Source organism: Eumetopias jubatus, unplaced genomic scaffold (assembly GCF_037043125.1).
Source record: "Eumetopias jubatus isolate StellerSeaLion01/CBP00866 unplaced genomic scaffold, mEumJub1_p1.0 scaffold_8, whole genome shotgun sequence".
Lineage (NCBI taxonomy): Eukaryota > Metazoa > Chordata > Mammalia > Carnivora > Otariidae > Eumetopias > Eumetopias jubatus.
Genome location: NW_028274814.1, coordinates 81,887,739 through 81,899,734, shown reverse-complemented (window position 1 = coordinate 81,899,734; position 11,996 = coordinate 81,887,739). Strand labels below are relative to the sequence as shown.

General features: G+C 58.5%; 1 protein-coding gene across 2 annotated transcripts; it reads left to right on the top strand.

Annotated features, from left to right (window-relative positions):
- The first annotated feature begins 633 nt into the window (after positions 1–633).
- Positions 634–7,543, top strand: SP7 (Sp7 transcription factor). Of its 2 annotated transcripts, none has more exons than XM_088025616.1 (2): positions 634–799; positions 6,261–7,543. In XM_088025616.1, the coding sequence occupies exon 2, from the start codon at positions 6,302–6,304 to the stop codon at positions 7,541–7,543; it is 1,242 nt and encodes a 413-aa protein (XP_087881742.1). In that variant the 5' UTR covers positions 634–799; positions 6,261–6,301. The 2 variants fall into 2 exon arrangements, with proteins under 2 accessions (XP_087881742.1, XP_027981211.1); XM_028125410.1 differs by lacking the exon at positions 634–799 and adding an exon at positions 1,306–1,326 and having other exon boundaries at positions 6,269–7,543.
- Positions 7,544–11,996: the final 4,453 nt, after the last annotated feature.

The window sequence follows — 11,996 nt, the reverse complement described above, 5'->3', positions numbered from 1 at the left end:
CTACTTTCGAGAAGTGAAACTGAGGCATTGGTAAGAAGATTGGGGAGCCCCTGAGCCTGTGCCAAGCCCTCCTCCCACTCTCCGCCCCTCCTCCAGGCCTTGCTCTCTAACCTACCTCAGTGACCCTGAAAGTTTAGGCAGCTGAAGCCTCCACCCAGAGCATGGCCTCCCTCCTGTCTCTCACCACACACACACACACACACACACACACACACACACACACACACGCACATACATGTGTGCGCGTGTACACATGCACATACACACTGTTCTCCTGATCTAGAGGTCGTGATGGGGGAAGCAAGCGTCTCTGTGGTCAGCTCGGGGGGGGTGGTGGTGTGTGCACCCCCAGCCATGTCACTGTGCCCGTTCGTACATGTGTTTGTCTGTGTCCGTTCATGGCAGCGGCGGTGGCTGTGTGGGCAGCACCGTGTGTGCGGACGTGTGCACGTATCATCCTGTGTTTGTCCATGAGTGTGTCTGTCAGTGTGTTCCAGTCTCTCTGTGTGAGTGTCGTCCCCAATCCCCCATCCCCCCCCCCCCGGATCTCTAATTAGTGGTTTGGGGTTTGTTCCTTTTCCCTCCTGTTCCTTCCCTCAGCGGCAGTAGGAGAGCGGCGGCGGCGGCAGCCAGGACTCTGCAGTCAGAGTAGGGCTGTAGGATCGCAGCCCGAGTGGGAACAGGAGTGCAGCTGGCCTGGGAGAGGAGCGGAGCCCTCCCGGGGCCCTGAGGTCACCCCTTGCCCGCACTCCCACTGCCAGACCTCCAGGGAGGAGAGACCCCCGGACACCCAGCCCCAGAGCCCCCAGGTACATGACACCGGGGAGCCCTGGGAGGGGTGCCCACAGATGCTTATGGGATTGCTGGGGGCAGGGTGAGGGACACCTGGGCCCACCATCCCTTCGACCCCCCCCCAGCACCCCCCAGGACACCCTGACAACTTGCCCATGGCCCTACCCTCCTCCTGCTTCCACCCCCTTCCCTGGAGCCCTGTTTCTCCTCTCCCGCCCAGATCCCTTCTTTGGGGAGCTCAGCAAATGGAGCAGGAAATTTGGACCCTCTGCCTCCCTCTCTCGCCCTGCTCATTGGATCCGGAGCCTTCTCCGCTGGGAAAGCTGTAATTAGAGGGTGGATCCCTACAGACAGAGAGCAGCCCCCCCACCCCCCACCCCCCAGTCCCTTCTAACTTTAGATCTCTTCTCTCCCATTCTCCCATTCTCCCTCCCTCTCCCTCTCCCTCTCTCTCCGGCTCGGCTGGCTCTCTCCATCTGCCTGGCTCCTTGGGACCCGTTCCCCAGCCTCAGGATGGCGTCCTCCCTGCTTGAGGTAACTGCCCCCTCTTCCCCCCAGGACACCAGCGACAGTCCTAATGGCCCTAGTCCCTGCCCGCACCCCCCACCTCCCAACTCACACAGACAGTGGCTGTGGTGCTTGTCACTTCCAGGGTCCCCCTGATGAGGAGAGAGGACGGGGCTGGGGGGGGGGGAGTGGAGGGCAGGAGGAAGGGCTGGAGAGAGTGGGGCCAGGGGTCAGACAGCAGTCAAAGGCAGATGAGAGGGGCCAGGTCAGAAGAAGGCATGGACCTCTGAGGTCTGCCCCGCACGCCAGCCCTGAGGATTGGCCAGGGATGGAGAGAGGAGGAAGAGGAGGGGTGGGGGGCAGGTCAGCCTGGCAGACAGGGGGAGAGAGTGAGCAGGCTGGTGGAGTGGGCACCAGGCAGCAACTGGGGTGCCTTGGGGGTCACGTCTCCGGGAGCTCCTAGCCTGAGCCTGAGCTGCAGCCCATCTGGTTTGTAGTGGACAGGCACTGGGCCTCCGGGCTGTTGTGTGTAGAGGAGGAGGTGAGCTATGGGAGAGGGGAGAAGGGCAGCCCTGTGCATGTGGGGGGGCTGACCAGAGGAACTGGGCCCGGGCCTGAGAGGGAACCAAGGAGGAGGGCCAGGGTCTGAGGCCGCCTGCCCGGCTCACAAATATTTAGCTTTCAGCCAAAGACAAACTCAGCTCTATTTTGGGAGTGGGAGGCTCCAGGGCGGCCTGGGCCACTTCTCATACGGGCTGGGACCCCAGCATCCCTTGCCTTTGGCACTGGGGATGGAGGGAACTAGGGTACCGTGGAGGTCAGATTTGGGGATTTTGAGAAATCACTGACTCTACCAGGGGTTCTGGGGGACTCCAGGTGCATAGTTGGAAGGGAAGGACTCAGAGCCACTTAGAATGTCCTGAGTTCTCCTTGATTTTGAAGTCTCTGACTCTGTTTCTCTGTCATCATCTCTGTCCTGCTTTCTGGGTCCCTCCACAGGAATTTGGAGCCAGAGTCCTCCCTTCAGGTCATCCACCTTCAGTTGCCCCTCAGAAGCACCCATCTCTGCTCCCAGTGCCCTAGCTCAAATCCCAGGGGACATGGGCCAAACGGGAAGCCGACTCATTCAGCCTGTAGGAGAGGTGTGTGTGTGTGAGATGGAGTGGGAATCTTTTGGCACCTGTGTTCATTGGCCTGGGCGTAAGTGTTAGGATGTAAAGCAGCGTGCCTGCATGCACGACTGGCTTTGTGAGAGCGCAGGGGTGTGTTTATGTGTGGCAGCTGGGCCATCCGAGCATCTGCTGGTCCAAGTGAGGACTGGTGTGTGCGGACGGCTGGGAATGGTGAGTTTGAGACTGAGTCTGAGGGCATGGCATGCAAGCCAGTGGGGTAGACACGATGCCCCTTGTCATGTTCTGTATCCAGTCAGAGGTCCCCAGGCATGATGCTCTACTGCACTGAGGGCAGACTGCTCGCCCTGCTGTGCCCCCCCCAGACTCTATATTGAGCCATCACTGAAACCCTGCGGTTGATCTTGAGGAAGCTTCAGGACCAAGGTGCATGGAAATCCTGGGGCCATCCGGGGCAGGGGCAGTACCAGTGGGCATGGGCACCATGCCAGAGTTGCCAGCGTGGCACTGGTGCCTGGGGGAGGGGCTGGCCCTGAGGCCTGCAGGAAAGGCACAGGATTGGGGTAGCACTTGGCAAGAGGAGTGTGTCCAGGCATCCAGGCCTTCATGTCCCTCACTGCTGGTGAGCAGGAGATGCGCCCCCAACACAAAGGCATTCCAGTCCCTCTGCCTATTTCTCCTCCTTTTGGGGCACTCGGGCCCTCTTCCCCACCCAGGAAGCCCTCTGCCTTGTATGGGTGGGCTCTCTGGCGGTGCAAAGAACTTGGGGGTTCCGAGAGGGAAGCAGCTGCTGCCCGATGAGAGGCTCACCTGGGACGAGTGAGCTGCAGGGGAAGAGGCAGGAGGGAGAAATGGGGGCGAGGGCCAGGTGGGGATGGAGAATTGGAAGTGGGGAGCACCAAACAACGTGGGCAGAGGCGGAAAGTGGAGAACAGCACCTGGGAACTTGGGTGCTCAGAGTGGATGGCCAGCTGGCCCTCAGATGTAGAGTGAGCTTCCCCAGGAGGTCAGCAGGACACTGTGAGCTCCCGGGAGAGACGCCCCCACTTCCCCAGCTGGGCTGCGCCTGCGAGTGAGAGAGCTGGGGCAGCTCCTTGTTCTTTCTCTGGAGACTCCTTTTCAGGACTTTCAGCCTGCTTTTATTGTTTTAGCGGAAGGTGGGGTGGAGGTAGGAGGAAAAACAACCGGAAGGTGGGACTCCTGGGCCCCTGGGAAAGGAATACATGTGATCAGGTATGGGGGTGCATCTGTAGGACCCTCTCAAGAGCACACAGGCAGCTGGAGAAGGAAACTGAGGCTGCGGTGAAGCTAGCCAGGTGCCCAGTTCTTGGCCTCCAGAACCCGTCCGAGTGGGACGGGTGCCTTGCTCCGGCTTCCCTGCTCTCAGGGGCCCTAGGGGCCTCCGCTCCAGGGCTGGGGTCTCCTGTTGGCCTGGGGCTGCTTGCCTTCTTTCACCCCTCCTTCCCTCTCCTCAGCTGGGTGGGGTCCCTGGGCTTGGCGGAGGCCCCTGTGGCCACAGTGTGAGGGCCGGGCGGGGGGGGGACGGCGTCGGCGTTTTTAAAAATAAACCGACCGCAGGGAAACCAACGGAGCCGGGCTGGGCCAAGGGGGAGAAGCGGTCAGGGGGAGAAGGAGGGAGGAGTGGCCTGGTCTGGGGGTTTTCTGGGGCCCAGCATCGTGGTGGTTTTCTCTTAGGTAGGAGATCTGTCTTCTCCCCCTCCCCCTTTTCTGTTTTCTTCCTCCTCTCCCTCTCTGTTTTCCTCCGCCTTCCTAGCCCAGGCTCTCTCCATCACTTCTTTGTCTATTCTGCTTCCCTCTCTCTCCCTGCCCTTTGTCTTTTCACCTTTCTGCTCTTTTGGGTCTCTGCCCATTTCTGCCCCTTAGTGCCAGTTTTCCCCTCTGCTCCCCCTCCCCCACCCCCGGTGGCTTCTTCGTCTGTGCCTCACCCTGTGATGTGCAGGGTCTGTCGCTCCTCCCGGTTCTGGGTCTCTGCCTCTTTCCTTCGCACTCCATGCTTTTACCTTTCTGCTAGGCTTTGAGTCCTGCCCCTCCAGCTACCCTGCCTCAGCTTACCCTCTGCTTGGGAGACCAGGGGCTCTAGGGAAACTTTGGCTAGGGAGGACCCAGGGCTTTTCCCATAGCCGGATTTCAGGAAGGTTTTGGTGGCTCAAATCTGGGAGTCTGTGGGGTCGACAGGACCTCAGAAAGAGGTGACTGGGCAGGGGAGCGGCAGGTCTGCACTTGGGGAGCAGTGCGGGAGTGATGAGGGCATAGGCCTCTCGCCGCAACCTTAAAACCCCAAACGTAGCTGTAGGATTGGTGTCACACACACACACATGCTGCATGCTCAGAGGGACCAGGCGGGTCTTGGACGCTTGGGTTCTTTTTCAGCTGGGAAGGTACCAGATACATCAGCTTTTGAGGGCCCCAGCCAGGGAACTGTACAGGGTCAGCTTTTGAGGGCATCTTTTTGGGTGGGATTCTCAGTAATGGATGTCTGTACCAGCCCCGGATTCTGGACAGTATCTCCTCCTGGCACATCCTGAGGCTGACCCAGGGAGGGGTACCATGAGCTACTGACGGATGGGCATCTCAGGGTGGTTTGGCCTGGTAGCAGCAGCATGATAAGCATTAAGGGCATTTTGTGTTTCTCAAAGAGCCCTGTGCCCCACATCTACGTATCTTCCTTCACTCACGGTGCTGGAAGGGTGAAGAGAGACCAGCTACATGTGTAGGCTACATGTTAGGGGACACTGGACATGGAGGGATGAGGCCATGAGCCAATATCTTAGCCATCCCAATTCCCGGTCCTGGAGGGGTTTGAGGACTTCGGCTCCTCCAGCCTTCCCAAAGGGGTACCAGCTGGCTCCACAAAGCAGGAGGTACCCACTGCCTGCTTGAAAGACATTCTTTTTTGAAAATCTTTTTATTTATTTATTTATTTCAGAGAGAGAGAGAGAGTGAGAGATAGAGAGCACGAGAGGGAAGAGGGTCAGAGGGAGAAGCAGACTCCCCGCCGAGCAGGGAGCCCGATGCGGGACTCGATCCTGGGACTCCAGGATCATGACCCGAGCCGAAGGCAGTCGCTTAACCAACTGAGCCACCCAGGCGCCCCTGCCTGCTTGAAAGACATTCTTGCCTCAGCCACAGTCCTGGCTTGGCCGCAGCCCTGTTCCCTCTCAATGTCCCAGTGTCTCCCGTCGCTTCCTCTTGCACCCCAGCCCTAGAATCCCTGCCAAGAGATTCCTTACCAGGAACATGAGGCTGTGGCCTCAGGGAGACCAGGCCACTCACTGCCGTAGTCAAGAGCTGAGGCAGAGACAGGAAGTGGAATATGGGGTAAAGCTGAGCAAATCTGGAGTGGAGGCAACTGCAGTCCCCTAATACTTCATTTTCTCCCTGTGTTACTCTTTGAGCCTCATCTTTCCTCTCCAAGTCTCTGACCATGGCCCTTGCTCTGAACCTACTTCCAGGGGTAGGACCCCTAATTCTCACTTCACCTAGGTCCTGCATCCATCCTCGGCTCTTCTCGTGGCTATTTAAGCAGCGTCTCCTGTTCTTCTGAGGCGCCCTGGCACCCCAGCAACTCCACAGTGAGCTCTGCCTCCTGCCTCCTGGATCAGGTTGTCAGGGTGCAGTCTGGACCTGGCTCTCTTCCCCACGACTCCATCTGAGCTTTGCCCTGGGGCCTCGTGTTCACTGGCCCCTCCACCTCTACCTCCCATTCTCTTCAACTCTTCCTGGACCCCTTGGTTCTGCTCTCCACATCTCTAGAGTTTTGCCCTTCCTTCTGCACTTCTCCTCCTCTTCCCCTAAGCCGTGCTTCCCTCTGTCCACAGGAGGAAGCTCACTATGGCTCCAGTCCCCTGGCCATGCTGACGGCAGCGTGCAGCAAATTTGGTGGCACCAGCCCTCTGCGGGACTCAGCGACACTGGGCAAAGCAGGCGCCAAGAAGCCATACTCTGTGGGCAGTGACCTTTCAGCCCCCAAAACCATGGGGGATGCCTACCCAGCCCCCTTTTCAAGCACCAATGGGCTCCTCTCACCTGCAGGCAGTCCTCCTGCACCCACCTCGGGCTATGCCAATGACTACCCTCCTTTTTCCCACTCATTCCCTGGACCCACAGGCACCCAGGACCCTGGGCTACTAGTGCCCAAAGGCCACAGCTCTTCTGACTGCCTGCCCAGTGTCTACACCTCTCTGGACATGGCGCACCCCTATGGCTCCTGGTACAAGGCCGGCATCCATGCAGGCATCTCACCGGGCCCAGGCAACGCTCCTACTCCTTGGTGGGACATGCACCCCGGGGGCAATTGGCTAGGTGGTGGGCAGGCCCAGGGTGATGGGCTGCAAGGGACACTGCCCACAGGCCCTGCTCAGCCTCCACTGAACCCCCAGCTGCCCACCTACCCGTCCGACTTTGCCCCCCTTAATCCAGCTCCCTACCCAGCTCCTCATCTCCTGCAACCGGGGCCCCAGCATGTCTTGCCCCAAGACGTCTATAAACCCAAGGCAGTGAGCAATAGTGGGCAGCTGGAGGGGAGCGGTGGGGCCAAACCCCCCCGGGGGGCCGGCTCTGGGGGCAGTGGTGGATACGGAGGCGGTGGAGCGGGGCGTTCCTCCTGCGACTGCCCCAACTGCCAGGAGCTAGAGCGCCTGGGGGCGGCAGCAGCTGGGCTGCGGAAGAAGCCCATCCACAGCTGCCACATCCCGGGCTGCGGCAAGGTGTACGGCAAGGCCTCGCACCTGAAGGCCCACTTGCGCTGGCACACAGGCGAGCGGCCCTTCGTCTGCAACTGGCTCTTCTGCGGCAAGAGGTTCACCCGTTCGGACGAGCTGGAGCGCCATGTGCGCACCCACACCCGGGAGAAGAAGTTCACCTGCCTGCTCTGCTCCAAGCGCTTTACCCGAAGTGACCACCTGAGTAAACACCAACGTACCCACGGCGAGCCAGGCCCAGGGCCCCCTCCCAGCGGCCCCAAGGAACTGGGGGAGGGCCGCAGTGCAGGGGAAGAGGAGGCCAGTCAGACGCCCCGAACTTCAGCCTCCCCAGCACCCCCAGAGAAAGCCCCTGAAGGCAGCCCAGAGCAGAGCAACCTGCTGGAGATCTGAGCGGGGTGGAGGGTCTCCAGTCCCAGCGCTGCCTTGCCAGCCTCCCCTGGCTTCGTGGACCACTGCTTGCCCCTCACCCCCTTTGCCCCATGCATGCTGCCCTTGGGGCTCTCGCCATATCTCTCCTGGCCGTTCTGGGCCCGGGTGTCTCCCAGCATGCCTCCGCAGCTCACCCCTCCCTTTGCCGTGAGCCTGTTCCGCAGACTCTCATCTCAGGCCCTCACCTTGTGCCTGGTTTCTGCACTCTGGCTTCCTAAGATCTTCCCTTGCCCCTGCTCACAACTTCCCTCTCCTCTGCTCTTACCACCCCAACTCATTTTCCTTCCATCTGGGCTCCCAACACTTTCTTTCTCCAGCTCACTAACTCCTTGACAAGCATCCTTTCTGCTTCCCAAGCGTATTTACCACTATTGCTTAGCTTCCAGGCTCCAGTCTTCCCAGCTTCTTCTTCCACTTGCTTTCCATGCTCCAAAGCATTTTTGTTTTTGTTTTTACAAACATAATGATAATGATGATGATAATGATAATTTATTGCCCCCCTGGTGGCCTCTTCATTAGGAACCAGAGTTAGGGGGCTTGGGGTTAGTGACCTGGCAGGGAGCAGGGTGCCTAGAGGGGGGCAGACCAGTGGGGATCTGATCCCAAAGATGGGGTGACCCCAGGGTCAGGGAGGCTGCCCCCAGGCCTGTATATTTAACCCCTATGTTCCAAGAGAAATGAATACTAATAATAATAATAATTCTATTTATCTAAGTTATGATGACAGGTCAGGTAGAGTGAGCTGGGGAGGGAAGGAGATCCATTTCTGCTATGGAAATTTTAGCTAAGTGTATCTCTGTACAGAAAAAGTATTAGTGGAGATCTTGTTAATAGAATTTCTATCATCAGGGTCTCAGCTAATGGGGTTTCTCTTTTAATAGAATCTCTGCTAATAGGGTTGGTTAGCTAGATCTCTGTTAAAGAGTTGATGGGGTGTCTCTCAATTAGGGAATCCCTAATATTCTCAGTCCCAGCCTGAAGCTGTGAAACCTCAAGTCCTATGGAGGGGAGGACTGGAATGTACCCCAGCTCCCTTGACCCCAGAGCAAACTGTTCTTCCACTGCCCCTCCCCTGACACCATGACCCCATCAGGCTAATCCCTTGTTGCCATGGTTATGGAGAGCTTGCAGCTGCCATCCTGGACATGCTTTTTGGGGGAGCCCACCTTACAGGAGGAGCACACTGGTTTGGAGGTGCCTCTCCTGAAGAATAGGTGGGGGAGGCTTTCTCTGGGATCAGATTCAAATAAATCAAGTATTTATTGAGTGCCTATTCTGCACAAGGCACTGCTAGGCTGGTGCCTAGAAGCCATGAGAAAGAAGAATTTATAGCGCTAGGAGGACAGAGGTCCCCGAGCTGATTTGGGGTTGCATCCCCAGGCCCCCAACCAGGGACTTCCAATGCCCCCAACTCCACCTCTGGTGACTTTTAAAGCCGCTTCGTGCCTTTGAATGCCTTTCCTGTGACTTTGGATCCTCCTTTCCTATCTCCTCCTCCCTCAAGGCCCCAAGTTAAAGGGTTAAAGCCGCTGGAGCTTGGGGAGAGGGTAATATTGTGGAAGGGAAAGGATCATGGCCTCATGGAGTCTTTTTTTTTTTTTATTATTTAATAAAAAGTTCGATTTTAAATTTTGTCCTGGTGAGAAAAGAGAAAGAGGAAGGAAGAGTGAGCCACAGGATTTTTCCTTGGCAAATTGGAGACTCCCCACGGGCATCCCATCGTGCACATTGGCACAGTGTGCCCGCGGCAGAACGCTCCGTCGGCCAGGCCCTCGGGCTGAGGTCAGTTTTTGAGAGGCCACAGCTCTCCGTCGAGTTGGGAGGTTTCTTCCCCGGCTCTCTCCCGGCCTCTGCCTCCCGACCCCGGCCAGGGCAGGGCCCCGCGGCCGCGGTGCGGACTACTGCGCGGCCCCGAGCGGGGTCCCGGCGGGCGGCCCCGGCCTGGCACGTAACCGCCCCCTGCCCGGGGCCTGCAATCAGCCGTGCCCGCCGCCGAGTTAGCGGACAACAAAAGCCACTCTGTGGCGGCCAGCCCGCAGCCACAATAGGGCTTTGTGCGGCCCCCGCCCCCGGGCTCCCCCGCGGGGCTGAGGGGGCGCACGGGTGGCGCCCCCGGCGACCGTCCCCCCCTCTCCCCGCCGGCTCGGGCGGTCAGCCCCCCTCCTCAGCCTGCCGCCAAGGCCGCCCCGGCCAGGTGCGAAGCCTCCTGCCCTCAGGCGGGGCGCGCCGCTTCAAAGGCGCTTTGAAGAGGGCCGCGTTCCAGGGCTCCTCCCGCGGGCGGGGGTCGGGGGCAGCGGCGTAAGAGACGCGCTCTGGGGGCGCGCGGGGGGTGGGAGGGGCCGACCGAGGGGCGGGGGTCCCGGGCTCCCGTCCCCACCCCGCCGGGCAGGCTCCTCGGGACCCCCCAGGGCCTGGCCCCCTCGCCTCCCGGTCCCCGCCTGTCCGGTGCCAGCCCCCGCCCGCCGCGGCCTCGCGGTCCTCCCCTCCCGGCCCCTCGGCCCCTTTCATCTTCCCTAGACTCCGCTTGGGGTTTTGCTGGTTTCTGGGAGATAAAAACCGCCTCAAATAGCGGCGGCGCGCTGCCAGGACAAACAGGGCCGGGCGGGCCATGTGCGCCTGGTTACCGGCCCTGAGCCGGGGCGCCGGGCGTCGGCGGGCCGAGCTCCGGGCACCCAGGCTCCGGCGGCGCCTCCCGCCTCCCTAAGTCGGGGAACCCTTTAGAAAACCTGGGCAGTGGCCCGGCGCTGCCTCGGTTTCCCGCCCAGGTGGTAGGGTGCTCCACCCCCCACCAGCTCCCGGCAGTGGAGACCGCCCGCTGAGCGCTCTGAGTCGGTGGGGCGGTGGGTCGCCGTCGCTGTGTTGCTGGGTCCGCCGCGCCCCCTGGTGAAGTGAGTGGGGAGTGCGCTAGGCCTGGATGTGGGCCTCCCAAGAATCCGCAAACCCTGAAAAACACTGACAACAAACGTTAAGTAAGTATGGGGGAGGCGGGGGCCGAACAAGAATACACAGCGCACTGTTCCTCCTCCCTAGTTCATATTACAGGGTGAGAGACGGGCACCTAACCCGGTAATTACAACACAACCTGTTGGTAGGAATCAGGCTTCACCGAAGGGAGGTGGAAGCTGCAGGCCCAGTCCGCAGTGATTTCTTGGGGGGTGGGGGTGTCTCTGGGGTTGGATGGTGAAATGATTGCGTACAAACAAAAACTTTGTGGGTGGGTTCTCGGTGCTCTTCACTAATCTGTCAGAGTCAGGGCTCCCTGTCTTCCTTCAAAGCCTGCACTGCTTCCCTCTTTCAAGGAGAGCTTTCTCAGCAAGTTTCCCCTACCCTGTTTTTACTCTATGCTCTTTAAGCTTTCTGTGACTTTCCAGGTGACTGTGCACTAACCTAGAAAATTAAACTGGGGCTACTCAAAATTTGGTCTGTGCAGTATCACGTGGGGGGCGTTTTGGAAATACAGCTTAAGAGCTCCACCCCAGAATCTGCATTTTAGCAAGATCCTCCAGTGTGTCTATGTTCACTAACATTTGGGAAGTACTAGAGTAGAGGAGACCCATGTCTTTCTCTGTGGTAAAGGCATTTTCAGAGAAGCCTTCTGGAGCCTTCTTGTTTTCTGACTCTGGAATAACTCTTCTTGGTGGCAACTTTTCATGTAAAAAGGAAGAGCAGACAGAGCCCAAGATCGCTAAACTTAGAATGCCCCCTAGATTCTCCAACTAGGGCAACTCTTGGGAGTGGGGACTAGGCTTTATACATTTCTGTGTCCCCAGAGCATGGTCGTTGGAATTGCCCATTAACCCTTATTAAATGAACAAACCAAAGCCCAAGGTCACCGAGTTCATGGCACAGTTATGGCTAATCAAGTGTTTAGTACTTCAAATTTTTTTTAAAGATTTTATTTATTTATTTGACAGAGAGAGACACAGTGAGAGAGGGAACACAAGCAGGGGGAGTGGGAGAGGGAGAAGCAGGCTTCCCGCGGAGCAGGGAGCCTGATGCGGGGCTCGATCCCAGGACCCTGGGATCGTGACCTGAGCCGAAGGCAGACGCTTAACGACTGAGCCACCCAGGCGCCCCTAGTACTTAAAATTTATTAAATGGCTTCATTTCCATTATTTCGTATGGGAAGCAACCCTGGGTAATAATTAGGACACTGCAAAAGTGAGGAAGTTGAGGCTGGAAGAATTCAAAGACTTTCCCAAAGTCATACAGCTTTAAGAAGAGGAGCCTCCATTCTGCATTCTAGTTCCATCCTTTGGGATCAGAATAAAATCAATCTCACTTTTCTTCTTTAATATTTAAAAGAGAGAGCACGTGCAAGAGAGAGAAAGCATGAACACAAGCCAGAGGTGGGGGCAGAGGGAGAGAGACAAGCAGGCTCCCTGCCAAGCAAGGAGCCCAATGCGGGGCTCGA